The 22,214-nt window shown below is 46.9% G+C and overlaps 1 protein-coding gene across 1 annotated transcript in view; it reads left to right on the forward strand.

Moving 5' to 3' along the window:
* The window catches only part of RB1 (RB transcriptional corepressor 1), a 398,991-nt gene that overhangs the window by 179,845 nt on the left and 196,932 nt on the right, over positions 1-22,214 (forward strand). The window contains exons 16-17 of the mRNA XM_069758297.1: positions 5,872-5,948; positions 7,522-7,721. Coding sequence (XP_069614398.1) covers positions 5,872-5,948; positions 7,522-7,721 — 277 coding nt within the window. The remainder of the gene's footprint in view (positions 1-5,871; positions 5,949-7,521; positions 7,722-22,214) is intronic.

Genomic DNA, 22,214 nt, shown 5'->3' on the forward strand with positions numbered 1-22,214 from the left:
ATTCCGCTGCGGTTCAGAAACAGCGGATGAAGTTTACTGGAGTCAAGCGGCGACTGAGGGAGCTGGGAGTGCAGTACTCAGTGATGTTTCCCGCCAAGCTGAGACTGGTGGCTTTTAATAAGACCCACTTTTTCTTTACACCGGAGGACGCTACCCAGTGGCTTGATACTCATGAGAAAAAACTTAAGGGAATGGGCGACTGACATTTCGGCGAGATCCAGTTGGGATTTGTTTTCTCTGTCGATAGAGGAGAGTTCTGCGCTCGCTAGCATTGGTTAAAGAGTTGAGCAACTGTTGGGGGTTTTGCTGGGCCATATTGAAGGAATGGCCGGAGGGGACATTACCGACTACTAAGTACGGGGGAGGAGGGTTATGCTGGGTACTGTGAACTGGTTTGATACTTTTTCTATATGTTAATATAAGTTGAAATGTTAAGATACAATAAAGTGAAAGTTGGGGGAAATTATGTTTGTTATGGCAGCGGGACGCGAATGGAGAGGGTTAAGTAAGGGAGAGTGTTTGCAGTGGGCAGTGGAGCCCCACTCTTGATGAGAGGAAGAATGCGTTATATTGGGGGGGTTAGGGGGGCAAGTTGGGAGGGGGCGGGGGGGTGGGAGGGTTGGGGCAGCTCATACTTGGGAAATTGGATACTTTAAGAAATGATGAGCCACATGATGGGAGATTGTATTAAAATATTGAGTTGGAATGTGAGAGGTCTGGCGGATAAAACACGGCGGGCGGCAAGTTTGCAGTATGTCCGAGAACAGAAGGTCTCAATGATATGTCTGCTGGAGACACATTTAGTGCGGGAGAGGGTGAACGTATTGAATAGGCGCTGGATACAGAGGGCGTATCATTCTACTTTCTCGACGTACTCTAGGGGTGTTTCTGTGTTGATTCCTGCTGGGGTGCAATATGAGGAGGTAATGGTAAAAGAGGATGTGGATGGTCAGTATGTGGTGGTGAAATGTAAAATGAATGGAGTATTGATGTGTATAGCGGCAATGTATATTCCGCCCCCATACTCAAGTAAGAAGATAAGAGAGGTGCTGGAGAGGGTAGAGCGTTGGGGACCGTTACCATCTCTAATTATTGGCGATCTTAATAATATCTGTGATGACTTTTGGGACAAAAACAAAAACCCCCAGAATAGAACAGGGGGACATATCACTACGTTTGGGACCTATGTCCGGGAAGTAGGTATGATTGATTTATGGAGAGTTAGACATATTGGGGAAAGGGCGTACTCATGCTACTCGCCAGCTCATGGTACTTTGTCTAGGATTGACTTAGCGCTGGGTAACTGTTTACTGGACACGATGGTAAGGGATGTGACATATTTGCCTAGGGCTCTTTCAGACCATAGTCCAGTTGAGGTGGAATTTCGGCCGGTGGGGACACGGACCGGGAGCAGGAGGGAGTGGAAAATTCACCCTAATTGGCTACACAGTATAGACTTGGAGAAGGTTATGAAGGAGTTGGTGGAATTTTTTGAGATTAATGAGGGAAGTGCAGACGTGCTTACTGTGTGGGAAGCCATGAAAGCGTACTTGAGGGGACTGCTGTTCAGGGATATTAGCAGGTGTAAGAGAAAATAGAGAGAGACAGAGAGGTTGGCGGTTGAAGGGCTGAGGATAGCTGAGGATGAGATGGTAATAATGGGTACTCCGGAGGCTGGGAGGAGGCTAAAGGCAGCTCAGAGTCAGTTGGAGGAGGTATTGCTGGGTAAGGCTGAAAGGAAGAGGGAATTCATGAATCTGGCTTTTTACCAGGAGGGCGAATCTGTGGGTCATTTGCTATCGATGGTGGCTTCTGCCCAGAGAAACACTTCCTTTGTTCATTCTTTGGTATCGGGGAGCGGTGTGGCTGTCTCTGAGACTTCAGAGATTTTGGACATTTTTGCGGATTTTTATGCGGACCTATATTCCTCTCAGGTAGATGGGTCGGTGGACGACACGGTGGCGTTCCTTGAGGAATTGGAGCTCCCAAGGCTGAGTGACATAGATAGATAGAGAAGATTTGGAAGCTCCCATCACGGAGGAGGAGTTGGGTCGGGCACTGCAGTCTATGGCTAATGGGAAGGCACCTGGCGTAGATGGATTTCCTGCTGAAATTTATAAAAACTTTGGGGAAGTGCTGATCCCTAAATTAAGGGTACTTCTGGAGGAGGCTAGGAGTGGCGGTCGTCTACCGGCATCTATGCGGGAGGCCATAATAGTGGTGATTCCTAAGGAGGGGAAGGACCCGACACAGCCGGATTCATATCGGCCAATCTCCTTGCTTACTACAGTCGTTAAACTTCTGGCTAAGGTGTTGGCGATGAGGTTGACAAGTGTTATTTCCAGCCTGGTGCACTCAGACCAGTCCGGCTTTATGCCTGATCGGTCCACTGCGATCAACTTACGAAGGCTATATATGAATTTGCAACTCAGATCCGACAACTGTGGCCAGAGAGTTATTGCATCTTTAGACGCTCACAAGGCGTTCGATAGTGTGGAGTGGGGGTATCTCTGGCAGGTGCTCCGGAGTATGGGGTTTGGACCGCAGTTCATATCCTGGATTCGACTGATGTACTCGATGCCGATGGCTAGGGTTAGGGTAAATGGGGAGTTATCACGGACCATACAACTGGCTAGAGGGACGAGACGGGTGTCCGCTCTCTCCTCTTTTGTTTGCTCTGGCTGTGGAACCACTGGCTGCTAAGCTTCGACGGTCTGATGAGGTGACTGGGTTTAAATATGGGATGATTGAAGAAAGGGTGGCGTTGTATGCGGATGACATTCTGCTATTTCTGGCTGACCCGGGTACGTCCTTGGAGGGAGCCATTGGGATTATTGAGCGTTTCGGATCGGTGTCGGGACTTAGGATAAACTGGAGTAAGTCTGTCTTGTTTAAGGTGGATGATGATGGTGGGGAGCCACTGGAGGATGGGCGACTGGAGGTGACTAGCCAATTTAAGTACCTTGGAATGGGTGTCTATGCCTGTTACTGACTATATACATAGAAATCTGACTCCAATCTTAGGTGTTCTTAAAGCGAAAGCGGATGCTTGGCTTAAACTGCATTTATCTGTGGTAGGTAGGGTGAATCTTATTAAAATGATTTTGATGCCAAAAATACTGTATATTCTTCATAATGCGCCAGTTTGGATACCACATGGGAAATTTAGACAGATTAACTCTCTGTTCAGGAATTTGATATGGGGGAGACAGCATCCGCGTATCAGACTGGAGACACTTCAGCGACCCAAGGAAGATGGGGGACTGGCACTGCCTAACCCTGAAATATATTTTCTTGCAGCCCAGAGTCAGCATTTAAAAGGCTGGGCGCATGAAGGGTCATCTGGGGCAGTACAGCGGCTGATGGAAGTGGTGACAAAAAGAAGGCCAGTGGTACAATGTTTGGAGGATGGATCCCTGGGGGCTCTGGGGAAATTATACCCGACTGTGTTGTTGATACGCAGGCTGTGGGGTAGGCTGAGACATATACGGGGGGTCACGGATTTGACTAGATTCTCACCGTTATGGCATAACAGCAACTTACAGGAGTTTGAGGCACTGGGGGTACTGACAGAATGGCAAGTCAAAGGGATTCAATACGTGTATCAAATAATTGAGCGAGGTGAATTGAAATCATTTTCCCAATTACAGGCGGAATTTGGTCTTGGGACTGTGGGGGAGTATCAGTATTTGCAGATGAGGCATGCTTTTGGAGCTCAGAGTAGAAACTGAGGTATTGGAATTCAGAGGGATATAGTACTGGAGTATGTGTGTAATGAAGGGACTACTGGGGGAGTCATATCTACTTTGTATAAAGATCTGTTGCATACTTTCCTATTGGGGTTTCCAATAATGGAGAGAGCTAAGTGGGAGAGGGATCTGGGTCCAATGGAGAATGAGACTTGGGAGTCGGTGCTAGAATGGGTCCCACGATTGTCACTGAGCGAACCGAATAGACTGTCACAGCTCTATGTGATACACAGGGTTTATAAGTCACCGATGGTGCTATATAAGGCTGGTTTGCGTGATGATTCTGAATGCCCGAGGTGTAAAAGTGCAGATGCTGATATACTCCATATGATGTGGACGTGTCCGAGACTGGCTGCTTTTTGGGTGGTAGTTTTTAGTCGTATGGAAGGTGCGTATGGATGTAAGGTGCCAAGGGATCCTATAGTGTGCTTGTTGGGATGTGTGGATGAGATTGGAGTGGATAACAACCTAAAGATAGCTATAGCCAGATTGTTATACATGGCTAGGAAGGTAATAGCTCGAAATTGGATTAGGGAAGAACCGCCGTCAAGAGGAGAGTTCCTCCAGTATGTGAAGCAGGGCCGGACACTGGAAAAGGGGTTTTATAAAAAAAGAGGGAAAATCGAAATGTTCAATAAAATGTGGTCTCCGTGGATTGCTATGGGATAGGGGTATTATAGAGGGAGAGTGAATTAAGGTTCCTAATTAATGGTAATGTTAAATGTGGCTTATATTATTGGCCGAGGGATTAGATAGTATATTGGTCTAATGATGGAAGTGCTAACCAAGGTGAGCTGCTTTGTTGGGTGGGGTTGGGGGGTGGTGGGATTGAAGGGGAATGTTTGAAGGGGGGGAAAAAAGCTTTGTATTGAAAATAAGAATGTAACATGTCATTTATCTTGTTATTCTTAATAAAAATTTATTTGAATAAAAAAATAAATAAATATTTTTTTATGCTATAAATAAATTCATTTAAAAAAGATTGGATTGGCGATCCTATAGCTGCTTCTGTGCAATCACCGGAGGCACTATGTTGATAGAGGAAAGCAAAATTGCCTCCTCCAAGATGGTGATACCTACACAGTAGAAGCTTTTGGATTTTGAGACAGATTTTTTTTTAAATGAATTTATAGCATGAAATAAAATAATTAACTGCTCATTATACATACGTTCATGCTGCGTCACCTGTCTGCTGCAGGTGATTTTTTTTTCCCTCATAATATTGAGTATGTAACCTAGGGGGCAGGTCATTGAGGGATCAGTGACCTGTTGGAAGCTTGTCTCTCGCCTCAATTCTCGGCACGGTTTAGCTGCATAGAAATAAATGCGGCAGCGCGCTCCGGTCCCGAGTGCCAGAGCCAAGTGTCGGATATTGAGGCAAGAGACCAGCGCAAGTTTCTCGCATTGCACTCGCAAGTGTGACTCCGGCCTTATCAGTATAACGGCACCAACCTGACACTGTCTGTAGGTTACTGTGCACAATCTTGCTGACAGGTTCCCTTTCAAGCTCCTCACCAGCTTTTTTTAAATTTTTCTGCTGAAGTGGTTGCCTGTTTTCTCTAATCTTCATTCCCTCCGCGTAGTTTCATCCTTGCCAGCCGACATCTTCTTCTGTTATCCCTGCCACTCTGCAGATTGGGACATATCGGATCACTCCAGTGTTTACTTGGGCGATCCAGAATGTAAGATTCATACATAGAATGTAAGTCTATGAGAGCCAGAAGAAGTTTCTCACACACTTGCATTGGGAGCTTTCGACTGTTACTGTTCTGGTTGGTCGTTAGTTGGGTGGAATGGGACGGGAGCGGTGCTGGGAAGAGCTGAAGACAGTGGCTGTTATAGTATAATACTTGGATCAGGGAACTTAGATTATTGGCACTACTGAAACGCTGAAATAAAAAAAAAACGCTGTAGTGTCTCTTTATTCTACAAACATTTCATATTATTCAGCATCAGATTGCAGGCCTGATATGGTATGATTTTTGCAGTTTAGCTTACTTCTTTGCTGCAGGAGATTTTTTTATGTGCAATCAGGCAAATTTTTATAGTCATTAGCTATGTCAAAAAGCATGAATTGGTCCTGTTTGCTTTCCTTATTTTATTTATCTTTATTTTAATACAGCAAGTTGTTAAATAATGAGACATTTCATATATGTCTTTTGGCCTGTGCTGTGGAAGTGGTCGTGGCTACTTATGGAAGTAAGTAAAAGGCTTTCCATTTATTTGTCAGATTTCTTTTTAGCATAGTAACTTTACGGGCGCAGTCAGAAGGCCGTATAACATGGACGACGATAGGCATCGCAATCCACAGAGTACCGTGTATACCGATATATTTCTTTCCTGTAATCCACAGAGTGGCTCGTTGGCTGTTATAAACCAAGCGTGACCGCTGCATAGAAATACGTGCTGTCCTGCTCTGGTCAGGAGAGCTGCCGGCCAGCCCGATCGTTGTCCGTGTTCTACCGCCGTCGACTGCGCCCTATATCCAATGCTCTACTGTGAGCTGTCACTCTGAAAATGTCCTTGTGAAAGTGCAAAGTGGTAGGGACAAAATGTTACTTTTACAGGCCTAAAGTAGTTTTCCACTATTGGACAACCTGTTCTTAATAACTGCAATCTGCTGCAGGATTAAAAAAAAATAAAGTGCGTGCTTACCTATTGGCACAGAAGTAAGGTGATTGACAGACAGGTCACCATTAATTCCTGCCGTAGCGGAGCCCGTCAGAGCTGTAGTAATGAAGGTGCAGATGTTTTGAGTGGTAAATAACGCTGGTAGCTTTATTTTATATATTTTAACTGCGGCAAAAAATCCAAAATGGAACAATAGTCTTGACAGGACTTCCACTTCTCCATGCCCACTTATTTGTCAAACCATGCTGTCTTTGAAACGCCACAAACTTTTAGATTAAAACTTAAATTTCTCGGAAAAAAAAGCTGTTATTTAAATTTTAACATATCCACTTGTAATTTGAGTGAGTTATTAAAGGGTTATTTCCCAAAAAAATCAAGTTATCCCCAATCCATAGGATAATCAATAACTTGCCAATTGCTTGGGATCTGACCACTGTGACTCCCAGTGATCCATGAGATGGAGACTCGGCAGCTCTGTCCTGAATGGAGCACAGTTGTGCCTGCTCTGCCCCCGTTCCATTCATTGACCCTTACTCATCAGTGTTTTTGCCAGAATTTTGCTGTCAAACACATTGATAAGTCTCTACATTTTTGAACAACCTGAAAATGCGGAAACCTTTTACAACTTTTGTTATGTTCTCGCCAGTTTCATGTCCAGTTCTATAAGAATTGGCGGAGCTGGGATGGAATAGAGGTGTGATGCCGCAGCTTGTCCAAGTTATGGTTATGGTATACCTTATGCCAGAATTCTTACTCTAGTCCCTGACAGGAGTAAGAGTTGTGGCTGAGGCTCATGCCAATATTCACACACCTGATTTTTTTAAGAACTGTGCGCCTCATAATGAATTTGGACCATCCGACCCAAACGTGCCTTATCGTTGTTCACACCGCTCTTATGAATCTGTCCGTTGGACTGCCGAGTGCAGTAATTATCTACTTCTGCCTGCTCCATAGATAGTGAGTAGAGGCAGTCTCGCTAGGCTAGTGGATGAGAGAGAACTTGATTTTTTTTTTCATGAAATAACCCTTTATATTGACAAATGTTCTTAAGCGGTATATTATAAATTTCATAATTTAATAGAAATATGGTGTATATTATTATTTTTCAATCATTATTGTTAATATTTTTTTTATAAACCAGGCAACCTTTTTCAAAGCCTATCAAATTCAGAAACGGCCATATCTTTCCCATGGATTCTCCGTGTCTTTGAGCAGAAAGCATTCGACTTTTACAAAGTGATTGAGAGCTTTATTAAAGCTGAACCGAGCCTAACAAAGGATATGATCAAACATCTGGAGCGCTGTGAACACATGATCATGGAGTGCTTGGCCTGGCAGTCAGTAAGTTTCTGCCTAGAAAGGAGGCTTATTGGTCATCACATGCATAATTGCTCATCTTTTGAGTGTTTTTTTTGTTGTTTGTTTAGGCCTCTTTCACACTTCAGTTGTTTGGCAACAGTCTAAAACCGCCATTTTCCTCAAATAACGGATCCGTCAATTTTTTTTGACGGATCCGTTATTTTCCCATAGACTTGCATTAGCGACGGATTGTGACGGATGGTCGTCAGTTCCATCCGCCATGCGACGGATCCGTTGAAATTTGGCGGATGTTTTCTGAAAATAGACGGATATTGAAACGTTTTTTTTTGTCAACACCGAAATGGCCATAGAATGGCCGCCTATGGGCGACGGATCCGCCGCAACCGTTTTTTTGGTGGATCCGTCACCCCAATCCGTTTTTTCAATTGCGCATGCTCCAAAAAGTTGATACTTTTCCCAGACAACCCCCAAGTAACGGATCCGTTAGAACCGTTTTCTCAACAATTGTGACGGATCCGTCAATCCGTCACTATGTCGGTAGTGACTGACGCCAAACAACTGAAGTGTGAAAGAGGCCTTAGTTGCACCTTGATTACTGTTATCTGCTTCAGAAATATTAATATTCTTCTACATATTTGACATATTTTTGCCTAGTTATCAACAAAATTTGGCATGAAAAGTTGACACAAATAATCATCATCTACTTATGTATATTGTTGTTATTTTTTCTTACAAATGTATACTTTTTTTTTTTTTTACTCTTTTCTCAACCAGGTTTTGAAAGGGTTGTATGCTTTGTTAACAGATGTGTTAGGGGCATGATTTAGTGTCATTTACTATTTTAGGTATAACAGGTTCTTCTCCTGGACTTGTTCAGCTTTCCTCTCAAATGGCAGAGGCTCTCCTATCCATACAATGGCTGCTGGCGGAGGAGTATGTGACCCGACCTGTCCTTCAGCCTCCTCTAAATCTAAATCTGTTTTCCCTTGTGAAGTGTTATACAATTGAAGGAGGCTGGTGGACAGGTCTGGTCACGTGCTCCTCCACCAGCAGCCATTGTATGGATAGGAGAGCCTCTGTGGCTTGTGAAGAAAGCTGCACTAACAAGTCCAGGAGAAGAACCTGTTATACTTATAATACTAAGTGATACAAAATCATGTCCTCAACACATCTGCTAACATAAAACATCCATCCCCTTTAAGAGCTACTTGAGAAAAGAGTGAAGAAAGTAAACATTTGTAAAACGGAAAGCAAAAAAACAACATACAGAAGTAGATGATGTATATGTCAAAATTCACACATGGTTTGCTGTATGGCACACTCTTGCAAAACGTGTTGACATACAAATCCTATCCATATGTCTGTAGACTTGAACCTAGCCTGACCTGCTCAGTTTTGTATCATGCGTGATATTTCTGTCTTTAGAAACCGGCTTGCTGTATCACCATTTCTGTACATTCACCTACTTTTGGACCAGCAACCATGTGTCATAACTGGTCCATACTCTTGTTTTTGTAGCATATATTCATTAGCGGTGCTGCGTATATGCTGAAATCTGTCTGGTACCATGACTCTGTGCTGCATTTTTCCTTTTTCTTCTGGGCTGTGGATGCATACAGAATGTGTCGGGCAGCTCACACATCTCAGGAAGTGGTGCAGTATACAGCTAACCCAATGCCTCAGGGAGTGGTGCAGTATACAGCTAACCCAACGCCTCAGGGAGTGGTGCTGTATACAGCTAACCCAACGCCTCAGGAAGTGGTGCAGTATACAGCTAACTCAACGCCTCAGGAAGTGGTGCAGTATACAGCTAACACAACACCTCAGGAGGGTTGTGCAGTATACAGCTCACCCAACGCCTCAAGAAGTGGTGCAGTATACAGCTAACCCAAAGCCTCAGGAAATGGTGCAGTATACAGCTAACCCAACGCCTCAGGAAGTTGTGCAGTATACAGCTAATGCAACGCCTCAGGAAGTGGTGCAGTATACAGCTAACGCAACGCCTCAGGAAGTGGTGCAGTATACAGCTAACGCAACGTTTCAGGAGGGTGGTGCAGTATACAGCTAACCCAACACCTCAGGAAGTGGTGCAGTATACAGCTAATGCAACGCCTCAGGAAGTTGTGCAGTATACAGCTAATGCAACGCCTCAGGAAGTGGTGCAGTATACAGCTAACGCAACGTTTCAGGAGGGTGGTGCAGTATACAGCTAACCCAACACCTCAGGAAGTGGTGCAGTATACAGCTAAACCAACGCCTCAGGAAGTGGTGCAATATACAGCTAACCCAACGCCTCAGGAAGTGGTGCAATATACAGCTAACCCAACGCCTCAGGAAGTGGTGCAGTATACAGCTAACGCAACGTTTCAGGAGGGTGGTGCAGTATACAGCTAATGCAACACCTCAGGAAGTGGTGCAGTATACAGCTAACCCAACGCCTCAGGAAGTGGTGCAGTATACAGCTAACCCAACGCCTCAGGAAGTGGTGCAATATACAGCTAACCCAACGCCTCAGGAAGTGGTGCTGTATGCAGCTAATGCAACACCTCAGTAAGTGGTGCAGTATACAGCTAACCCAACGCCTCAGGAAGTGGTGCAATATACAGCTAACCCAACGCCTCAGGAAGTGGTGCTGTATGCAGCTAATGCAACACCTCAGGAAGTGGTGCAGTATACAGCTAACCCAACGCCTCAGGAAGTGGTGCAGTATACAGCTAACCCAACGCCTCAGGAAGTGGTGCAATATACAGCTAACCCAACGCCTCAGGAAGTGGTGCTGTATGCAGCTAATGCAACACCTCAGGAAGTGGTGCAGTATACAGCTAACCCAATGCCTCAGGAAATGGTGCAGTATACAGCTAACCCAACGCCTCAGGAAGTGGTGCAGTATACAGCTAATGCAACGCCTCAGGAAGTGGTGCAGTATACAGCTAATGCAACGCCTCAGGAAGTGGTGCAGTATACAGCTAATGCAACACCTCAGGAAGTGGTGCAGTATACAGCTAACCCAACGCCTCGGGAAATGGTGCAGTATACAGCTAACCCAATGCCTCAGGAAGTGGTGCAGTATACAGCTAATGCAACGCCTCAGGAAGTGGTGCAGTATACAGCTAATGCAACGCCTCAGGAAGTGGTGCAGTATACAGCTAATGCAACGCCTCAGGAAGTTGTGCAGTATACAGCTAACGCAACGTTTCTGGAGGGTGGTGCAGTATACAGCTAACCCAACGCCTCAGGAAGTGGTGCAGTATACAGCTAATGCAACGCCTCAGGAAGTGGTGCAGTGTACAGCTAATGCAACGCCTCAGGAAGTGGTGCAGTATACAGCTAATGCAACGCCTCAGGAAGTGGTGCAGTATACAGCTAATGCAACGCCTCAGGAAGTGGTGCAGTATACAGCTAATGCAACGCCTCAGGAAGTGGTGCAGTATACAGCTAATGCAACGCCTCAGGAAGTTGTGCAGTATACAGCTAACGCAACGTTTCTGGAGGGTGGTGCAGTATACAGCTAACCCAACGCCTCAGGAAGTGGTGCAGTATACAGCTAATGCAACGCCTCAGGAAGTGGTGCAGTGTACAGCTAATGCAACGCCTCAGGAAGTGGTGCAGTATACAGCTAATGCAACGCCTCAGGAAGTGGTGCAGTATACAGCTAATGCAACGCCTCAGGAAGTGGTGCAGTATACAGCTAATGCAACGCCTCAGGAAGTGTTGCAGTATACAGCTAGCGCAACGTTTCAGGAGGGTGGTGCAGTATACAGCTAACCCAATGCCTCAGGAAGTGGTGCAGTATACAGCTAACCCTGTTGTGAATTCGGTTGTCGGGCTCCCTCCTGTGGTCATGAATGGTACTTCGGCTGGTTCTGTCCATGGACTTCCTCTGGTGGGTGTTTCTGAGTTTCACAGGTGACGAGGTTAATTCGTTAGCTGCTGCTCTATTTAACTCCACTTAGATCTTTGCTCCATGCCACCTGTCAATGTTCCAGTATTGGTCTAGTTCTCTCCTGGATCGTTCTTGTGACCTGTCTTCCCATCAGAAGCTAAGTTCCAGCTTGTATTTCTTTGGTTTGCTATTTTTCTGTCCAGCTTGCTATTTAATTTGTTGTCTTGCTTGCTGGAAGCTCTGGGACGCAGAGGGAGCGCCTCCGCACCGTGAGTCGGTGCGGAGGGTCTTTTTGCGCCCTTTGCGTGGTCTTTTTGTAGGTTTTTGTGCTGACCGCAAAGTAACCTTTCCTATCCTCGGTCTGTTCAGTAAGTCGGGCCTCACTTTGCTAAATCTATTTCATCTCTGTGTTTGTATTTTCATCTTTACTCACAGTCATTATATGTGGGGGGCTGCCTTTTCCTTTGGGGAATTTCTCTGAGGCAAGGTAGGCTTTATTTTTCTATCTTCAGGGCTAGCTAGTTTCTTAGGCTGTGCCGAGTTGCATAGGGAGCGTTAGGCGCAATCCACGGCTATTTCTAGTGTGTTTGATAGGTTTAGGGATTGCGGTCAGCAGAGTTCCCACGTCCCAGAGCTCGTCCTTATTATCAGTAACTATCAGGTCTTTCCGTGTGCTCTTAACCACCAGGTCCATTATCGTCCTGACCACCAGGTCATAACAGTACAGGTGGCCCAAAGTACTAATGCATCTCAATAGAAGGATAAGAGAAGTTCTGAGACCATTTTTTTTTCTTTACAGTGTGTTTTGTCTCTATTTTCCCCTTTACCTCTGGGTGGTTCAGGACACTGGTGTAAACATGGACATTCAAGGTCTGTCCTCTTGGATGGATAATCTCACTACATGGATACAAAACATTCAAGATTTTGTGGTTCAGAATCCGATGTCAGAGCCTAGGATTCCAATTCCTGATTTGTTTTTTGGTGATAGATCTAAGCTCTTGAATTTCAAAAATAATTGTAAATTGTTTCTTGCCTTGAAACCTCGCTCCTCAGGTGACCCTGTTCAACAAGTAAAGATCATTATTTCTTTGTTATGTGGTGACCCTCAAGACTGGGCATTTTCCCTTGCGCCAGGAGATCCGGCATTGCGTGATGTTGATGCGCTTGGATTGCTTTATGACGAACCTAATTCAGTGGATCAGGCAGAGAAAATCTTGCTGGCTTTGTGTCAGGGTCAGGATGAAGCGGAGATATATTGTCAGAAGTTTAGAACGTGGTCTGTGCTCACTCAGTGGAATGAATGTGCCCTGGCAGCAATCTTCAGAAAGGGTCTCTCTGAAGCCCTTAAGGATGTCATGGTGGGGTTTCCCATGCCTGCTGGTCTGAATGAGTCTATGTCCTTGGCCACTAAGATCGATCGACGCTTGCGTGAGCGTAAAGCTGTGCACCATTTGGCGGTACTATCTGAGCATGGGCCTGAGCCTATGCAATGTGATAGGACTTTGACCAGAGCTGAACGGCAAGAACACAGACATAGGAATGGGCTATGTTTTTACTGTGGTGATTCCACTCATGCTATCTCCGATTGTCCTAAGCGGTTCGCTAGGTCTGCCACCATTGGTACGGTACAGTCTAAATTTCTATTGTCTGTTACTCTGATTTGCTCTTTGTCATCCTATTCTGTTATGGCATTTGTGGATTCAGGCGCTGCCCTGAATTTGATGGACTTGGAGTATGCTAGGCGCTGTGGTTTTTTCTTGGAGCCCTTGCAGTATCCTATTCCATTGAGAGGAATTGATGCTACGCCTTTGGCCAAGAATAAGCCTCAGTATTGGACCCAATTGACCATGTGCATGGCTCCTGCACATCAGGAGGATATCCGCTTTCTGGTGTTGCATAATCTGCATGATGTGGTCGTTTTGGGGTTGCCATGGCTACAGGTTCATAATCCAGTATTGGACTGGAAATCTATGTCTGTGTCCAGCTGGTGTTGCCAGGGGGTACATGGTGATGTTCCATTTTTGTCTATTTCGTCTTCCACTCCTTCTGAAGTTCCAGAGTTTTTGTCGGATTATCGGGATGTATTTGATGAGCCCAAAGCCAGTGCCCTACCTCCTCATAGGGATTGCGATTGTGCAATTAGTTTGATTCCTGGTAGTAAGTTTCCTAAGGGCCGATTGTTCAATTTATCTGTGCCAGAACACGCCGCTATGCGGAGTTATATAAAGGAATCCTTGGAGAAAGGCCATATTCGCCCGTCGTCATCACCGTTAGGAGCAGGGTTCTTTTTTGTGGCCAAGAAGGATGGTTCTTTGAGACCTTGTATTGATTACCGCCTTCTCAATAAAATTACAGTCAAATTTCAGTATCCTTTGCCGTTGCTGTCTGATTTGTTTGCTCGTATTAAAGGGGCTAGTTGGTTCACCAAGATATATATTCGAGGGGCGTATAATCTTGTGCGTATTAAACAAGGCGATGAATGGAAAACAGCATTTAATACGCCCGAGGGCCATTTTGAGTACCTGGTTATGCCATTCGGGCTTTCCAATGCTCCATCAGTATTTCAGTCCTTTATGCATGACCTCTTCCGAAAGTACCTGGATAAATTCCTGATTGTGTATTTGGATGATATTTTGGTCTTTTCGGATGATTGGGAGTCTCATGTGAAGCAGGTCAGAATGGTGTTCCAGGTCCTTTGTGCAAATTCCTTGTTTGTGAAGGGGTCAAAGTGTCAATTTGGAGTTCAGAAGGTTTAATTTTTGGGGTTCATTTTTTCCCCTTCTACTATCGAGATGGACCCTGTTAAAGTCCAGGCCATTTACGATTGGACTCAGCCGACATCTGTGAAGAGCCTGCAAAAGTTCTTGGGCTTTGCTAATTTTTATCGCCGCTTCATCGCTAATTTTTCTACTGTTGCTAAACCGTTGACTGATTTGACCAAGAAGGGTGCTGATGTGGTCAATTGGTCTTCTGCGGCTGTAGAGGCTTTTCAGGAGTTGAAGCGTCGTTTTTCTTCTGCCCCTGTGTTGTGCCAGCCAGATGTTTCGCTTCCGTTTCAGGTTGAGGTTGATGCTTCTCAGATTGGAGCAGGGGCTGTTTTGTCGCAAAATAGTTCTGATGGCTCGGTGATGAAGCCATGTGCTTTCTTTTCTAGAAAGTTTTCGCCTGCTGAGCGTAACTATGATGTTGGTAATCGTGAATTGTTGGCCATGAAGTGGGCATTCGAGGAGTGACGTCATTGGCTGGAAGGAGCCAAGCATCGCGTGGTGGTCTTGACAGATCACAAGAATTTGACTTATCTTGAGTCTGCCAAACGGTTGAATCCGAGACAGGCTCGATGGTCGTTATTTTTCTCCCGTTTTGATTTTGTGGTTTCGTACCTTCCGGGCTCTAAGAATGTGAAGGCTGATGCCCTGTCAAGTAGTTTTGTGCCTGACTCTCCGGGTGTTCCTGAGTCGGCGGGTATTCTCAAAGAGGGGGTAATTTTGTCTGCCATCTCCCCTGATTTGCGGCGGGCGCTGCAAATATTTCAGGCTGATAGACCTGACCGTTGCCCAGCGGAAAAACTGTTTGTCCCTGATAGATGGACTAGTAGAGTTATCTCTGAGATTCATTGTTCAGTGTTGGCTGGGCATCCTGGAATCTTTGGTACCAGAGATTTGGTGGCTAGATCCTTCTGGTGGCCGTTTTTGTCGCGGGATGTGCGTTCTTTTGTGCAGTCCTGTGGGACTTGTGCTCGGGCTAAGCCCTGCTGTTCTCGTGGCAGTGGGTTGCTTTTGCCCTTGCCGGTCCCGAAGAGGCCCTGGACGCATATTTCTACGGATTTTATTTCGGATCTCGCCGTCTCTCAAAAGATGTCGGTCATTTGGGTGGTTTGTGATGGCTTTTCTAAGATGGTCCATTTGGTACCTTTGTCTAAATTGCCTTCCTCCTCTGATTTGGTGCCATTATTTTTCCAGCATGTGGTTCGTTTACATGGTATCCCGGAGAACATCGTTTCTGACAGAGGTTCCCAGTTTGTTTCAAGGTTTTGGCGATCCTTTTGTGCTAGGATGGGCATTGATTTGTCTTTTTCCTCGGCTTTCCATCCTCAGACAAATGGCCAAACCGAACGAACTAATCAAACTTTGGAAACATATCTGAGATGCTTTGTTTCTGCTGAACAGGATGATTGGGTGTCCTTTTTGCCGTTGGCTGAGTTCGCCCTTAATAATCGGGCCAGCTCGGCTACTTTGGTTTCGCCGTTTTTCTGCAATTCTGGTTTCCATCCTCGTTTCTCTTCAGGGCAGGTTGAGTCCTCAGACTGTCCTGGTGTAGATACTGTTGTGGATAGGTTGCAGCAGATTTGGACTCATGTGGTGGACAATTTGACATTGTCCCAGGAGAAGGCTCAACGTTTCGCTAACCGCCGGCGCTGTGTGGGTCCCCGACTTCGTGTTGGGGATTTGGTTTGGTTGTCGTCTCGTTATGTTCCTATGAAGGTTTCCTCTCTTAAGTTTAAGCCTCGTTTCATTGGTCCGTATAAGATTTCTGAGGTTATCCTGTGTCATTTCGTTTGGCCCTTCCTGCTTCTTTTGCCATCCATAATGTGTTCCATAGGTCGTTATTGCGGAGATACGTGGCGCCTGTGGTTCCATCCGTTGATCCTCCTGCCCCGGTGTTAGTTGAGGGGGAGTTGGAGTATGTGGTGGAGAAGATTTTGGATTCTCGTGTTTCAAGACGGAAACTCGAGTACCTGGTCAAGTGGAAAGGTTATGGTCAGGAAGATAATTCCTGGGTTTTTGCCTCTGATGTTCATGCTGCCGATCTGGTTCGTGCCTTTCATTTGGCTCATCCTGGTCGGCCTGGGGGCTCTGGTGAGGGTTCGGTGACCCCTCCTCAAGGGGGGGGGGGGTACTGTTGTGAATTCGGTTGTCGGGCTCCCTCCTGTGGTCATGAATGGTACTTCGGCTGGTTCTGTCCATGGACTTCCTCTGGTGGGTGTTTCTGAGTTTCATAGGTGACGAGGTTAATTCGTTAGCTGCTGCTCTATTTAACTCCACTTAGATCTTTGCTCCATGCCACCTGTCAATGTTCCAGTATTGGTCTAGTTCTCTCCTGGATCGTTCTTGTGACCTGTCTTCCCATCAGAAGCCAAGTTCCAGCTTGTATTTCTTTGGTTTTCTATTTTTCTGTCCAGCTTGCTATTTAATTTGTTGTCTTGCTTGCTGGAAGCTCTGGGACGCAGAGGGAGCGCCTCCACACCGTGAGTCGGTGCGGAGGGTCTTTTTGCGCCCTCTGCGTGGTCTTTTTGTAGGTTTTTGTGCTGACTGCAAAGTAACCTTTCCTATCCTCGGTCTGTTCAGTAAGTCGGGCCTCACTTTGCTAAATCTATTTAATCTCTGTGTTTGTATTTTCATCTTTACTCACAGTCATTATATGTGGGGGGCTGCCTTTTCCTTTGGGGAATTTCTCTGAGGCAAGGTAGGCTTTATTTTTCTATCTTCAGGGCTAGCTAGTTTCTTAGGCTGTGCCGAGTTGCATAGGGAGCGTTAGGCGCAATCCACGGCTATTTCTAGTGTGTTTGATAGGTTTAGGGATTGCGGTCAGCAGAGTTCCCACGTCCCAGAGCTCGTCCTTATTATCAGTAAATATCAGGTCATTCCGTGTGCTCTTAACCACCAGGTCCATTATTGTCCTGATCACCAGGTCATATCATAACCCAATGCCTCAGGAAGTGGTGCAGTATACAGCTAACACAATGCCTCAGGAGGGTGGTGCAGTATACAGCTAACCCAACGCCTCAGAAAGTGGTGCAGTATACAGCTAATGCAACGCCTCAGGAAGTGGTGCAGTATACAGCTAATGCAACGCCTCAGGAAGTGGTGCAGTATACAGCTAATGCAACACCTCAGGAAGTGGTGCAGTATACAGCTAATGCAACGCCTCAGGAAGTGGTGCAGTATACAGCTAATGCAACGCCTCAGGAAGTGGTGTAGTATACAGCTAGCGCAACGTTTCAGGAGGGTGGTGCAGTATGCAGCTAACCCAACGCCTCAGGAAGTGGTGCAGTATGCAGCTAACCCAACGCCTCAGCAAGTGGTGCTGTATGCAGCTAACACAACACTTCAGGAGGGTGGTGCAGTATACAGCTAACGCAACACCTCAGGAAGTGGTGCAGTATACAGCTAACCCAATGCCTCAGGAAGTGGTGCAGTATACAGCTAAAGCAACATTTCGGGAAGTGGTGCAGTATACAGCTAACCCAATGCCTTAGGAAGTGGTGCAGTATACAGCTAACACAACGCCTCAGGAGGGTGGTGCAGTATACAGCTAACGCAACGCCTCAGGAAGTAGTGCAGTATACAGCTAACGCGACGCTTCAGGAGGGTGGTGCAGTATACAGCTAATGCAACGCCTCAGGAAGTGGTGCAGTATACAGCTAATGCAACGCCTCAGGAAGTGGTGCAGTATACAGCTAACGCAACGTTTCAGGAGGGTGGTGCAGTGTACAGCTAACCCAATGCCTCAGGAAGTGGTGCAGTATACAGCTAACACAATACCTCAGGAGGGTGGTGCAGTATACAGCTAACGCAACGCCTCAGGAAGTGGTGCAGTATACAGCTAATGCAACGCCTCAGGAGTGTGGTGCTGTATACAGTTGTCCCAACGCCTCAGGAAGTAGTGCAGTATACAGGTAACGCAACGCCTCTGGAGGGTGGTGCAGTATACAGCTAACCCAACGCCTCAGGAGGGTGGTGCAGTATACAGCTAACGCAACGCCTCAGGAAGTAGTGCAGTATACAGCTAACGCAATGCTTCAGGAGGGTGGTTCAGTATACAGCTAACCCAACGCCTCAGGAAGTAGTGTAGTATACAGCTAACGCAACGCTTCAGGAGGGTGGTGCAGTATACAGCTAACCCAATGCCTCAGGAAGTGGTGCAGTATACAGCTAACTCAATGCCTCAGGAGGGTGGTGCAGTATACAGATAGTGAACACAATGCATCAGGAGCATACTGCTCTAAGAATGGTGAAGCAGTATACAGATACCATAATGCCTCAAGAGCTCACTTGTCTCAGAAGGCTGGTACAGTATACAGATAAGACAATGCCTCAGGAGGTTGGTACAGCGTCTCACTGGTCTCAGGAGGGTGGTGCAGTATACACATAGCACAGCGCTGCAGGAGCTCGCTCATCTCAGGAGGGTGGTGCAGTATACAGATAGCATAATGCCTCAGGACCTCACTTGTCTCTGGAGCCTGGTGCAGTATACAGATAGCACAGCGCTGCAGGAGCTCGCTCATCTCAGGAGGGTGGTGCAGTATACAGATAGCATAATGCCTCAGGACCTCACTTGTCTCTGGAGTCTGGTGCAGTATACAGATAGTGCAGCGCTGCAGGAGCTCACTCATCTCAGGAGGGTGGTGCAGTATACAGCTAACCCAATGCCTCAGGAAGTGGTGCAGTATACAGCTAATGCAACGCCTCAGGAGGGTTGTGCAGTATACAGCTAACCCAACGCCTCAGGAGGGTGGTGCAGTATACAGCTAACACAACACTTCAGGAGGGTGATGCAGTATACAGCTAACCCAACGCCTCAGGAAGTGGTGCAGTATACAGCTAATGCAACGCCTCAGGAAGTGGTGCAGTATACAGCTAACGCAACGTTTCAGGAGGGTGGTGCAGTGTACAGCTAACCCAATGCCTCAGGAAGTGGTGCAGTATACAGCTAACACAATACCTCAGGAGGGTGGTGCAGTATACAGCTAACGCAACGCCTCAGGAAGTGGTGCAGTATACAGCTAATGCAACGCCTCAGGAGTGTGGTGCAGTATACAGCTAACCCAGCGCCTCAGGAAGTAGTGCAGTATACAGGTAACCCAACGCCTCTGGAGGGTGGTGCAGTATACAGCTAACCCAATGCCTCAGGAGGGTGGTGCAGTATACAGCTAACACAACACTTCAGGAGGGTGGTGCAGTATACAGCTAACCCAACGCCTCACGAAGTGGTGCAGTATACAGCTAATGCAACGCCTCAGGAAGTGGTGCAGTATACAGCTAACACAACGCCTCAGGAAGTGGTGCAGTATACAGCTAACGCAACGCCTCAGCAAGTGGTGCAGTATACAGCTAATGCAACGCCTAAGGAGTGTGGTTCAGTATACAGCTAACCCAACGCCTCAGGAAGTGGTGCAATATACAGGTAACGCAACGCCTCTGGAGGGAGGTGCAGTATACAGCTAACCCAACGCCTCAGGAAGTGGTGCTGTATGCAGCTAACCCAACGCCTCAGGAAATGGTGCAGTATATAGGTAACGCAACGCCTCTGGAGGGAGGTGCAGTATACAGCTAACCCAACGCCTCAGGAAGTGGTGCTGTATGCAGCTAACACAACACTTCAGGAGGGTGGTGCAGTATACAGCTAACGCAACGTTTCAGGAGGGTGGTGCAGTATACATCTAACGCAACGCCTCAGGAAGTGGTGCAGTATACAGCTAAAGCAACGTTTCAGGAAGCGGTGCAGTATACAGCTAACCCAATGCCTCAGGAAGTGGTGCAGTATACAGCTAACACAACGCCTCAGGAAGTGGTGCAGTATACAGCTAACGCAACGCCTCAGGAAGTGGTGCAGTATACAGCTAATGCAACGCCTCAGGAGTGTGGTTCAGTATACAGCTAACCCAACGCCTCAGGAAGTGGTGCAATATACAGGTAACGCAACGCCTCTGGAGGGAGGTGCAGTATACAGCTAACCCAACGCCTCAGGAAGTGGTGCTGTATGCAGCTAACCCAACGCCTCAGGAAATGGTGCAGTATACAGGTAACGCAACGCCTCTGGAGGGTGGTGCAGTATACAGCTAACCCAACGCCTCAGGAAGTGGTGCTGTGTGCAGCTAACACAACACTTCAGGAGGGTGGTGCAGTATACAGCTAACGCAACATTTCAGGAGGGTGGTGCAGTATACAGCTAACGCAACGCCTCAGGAAGTGGTGCAGTATACAGCTAACCCAATGCCTCAGGAAGTGGTGCAGTATACAGCTAAAGCAACGTTTCAGGAAGTGGTGCAGTATACAGCTAACCCAATGCCTCAGGAAGTGGTGCAGTATACAGCTAACACAACGCTTCAGGAGGGTGGTGCAGTATACAGCTAATGCAACGCCTCAGGAGTGTGGTGCTGTATACAGCTAACCCAACGCTTCAGGAAGTGGTGCAGTATACAGCTAACCCAATGCCTCAGGAAGTGGTGCAGTATACAGCTAACACAACGCCTCAGGAGGGTGGTGCAGTATACTGCTAACGCAACGCCTCAGGAGTGTGGTGCTGTATACAGCTAACCCAACGCCTCAGGAAATAGTGCAGTATACAGGTAACGCAACGCCTCTGGAGGGTGGTGCAGTGTACAGCTAACGCAACACCTCAGGAAGTAGTGCAGTATACAGCTAATGCAACGCCTCAGGAGTGTGGTGCTGTATACAGCTATCCCAACGCCTCAGGAAGTAGTGCAGTATACAGGTAACGCAACGCCTCAGGAGGGTGGTGCAGTATACAGCTAACCCAACGCCTCAGGAGGGTGGTGCAGTATACAGCTAACACAACGCCTCAGGAAGTAGTGCAGTATACAGCTAACGCAACGCTTCAGGAGGGTGGTGCAGTATACAGCTAACCCAACGCCTCAGGAGGGTGGTGCAGTATACAGCTAACGCAACGCCTCAGGAAGTAGTGTAGTATACAGCTAACGCAACGCTTCAGGAGGGTGATGCAGTATACAGCTAACCCAATGCCTCAGGAGGGTGGTGCAGTATACAGCTAACCCAACGCCTCAGGAAGTGGTGCTGTATGCAGCTAACCCAACGCCTCAGGAAATGGTGCAGTATACAGGTAACGCAACGCCTCTGGAGGGAGGTGCAGTATACAGCTAACCCAACGCCTCAGGAAGTGGTGCTGTATGCAGCTAACACAACACTTCTGGAGGGTGGTGCAGTATACAGGTAACGCAGCGTTTCAGGAGGGTGGTGCAGTATACAGCTAACGCAATGCCTCAGGAAGTGGTGCAGTATACAGCTAAAGCAACATTTCAGGAAGTGGTGCAGTATACAGCTAACCCAACGCCTCAGGAAGTGGTGCAGTATACAGCTAACCCAATGTCTCAGGAAGTGGTGCAGTATACAGCTAACACAACGCCTCAGGAAGTGGTGCAGTATACAGCTAACGCAACGCCACAGGAAGTAGTGCAGTATACAGGTAACGCAACGCCTCTGGAGGGTGGTGCAGTATACAGCTAACCCATCGCCTCAGGAGGATGGTGCAGTATACAGCTAACGCAACGCCTCAGGAAGTAGTGTAGTATACAGCTAACGCAACGCTTCAGGAGGGTGGTGCAGTATACAGCTAACCCAATGCCTCAGGAAGTGGTGCAGTATACAGCTAACTCAATGCCTCAGGAGGGTGGTGCAGTATACAGCTAACCCAACGCCTCAGGAAATGGTGCTGTATACAGCTAACGCAACGCCTCAGGAAGTGGTGCAGTATACAGCTAAAGCAACGTTTCAGGATGTGGTGCAGTATACAGCTAACCCAATGCCTCAGGAAGTGGTGCAGTATACAGCTAACACAACGCCTCAGGAAGTGGTGCAGTATACAGCTAACAC

This window comes from Ranitomeya imitator, chromosome 3 (assembly GCF_032444005.1).
Source record: "Ranitomeya imitator isolate aRanImi1 chromosome 3, aRanImi1.pri, whole genome shotgun sequence".
Classification (NCBI taxonomy): domain Eukaryota; kingdom Metazoa; phylum Chordata; class Amphibia; order Anura; family Dendrobatidae; genus Ranitomeya; species Ranitomeya imitator.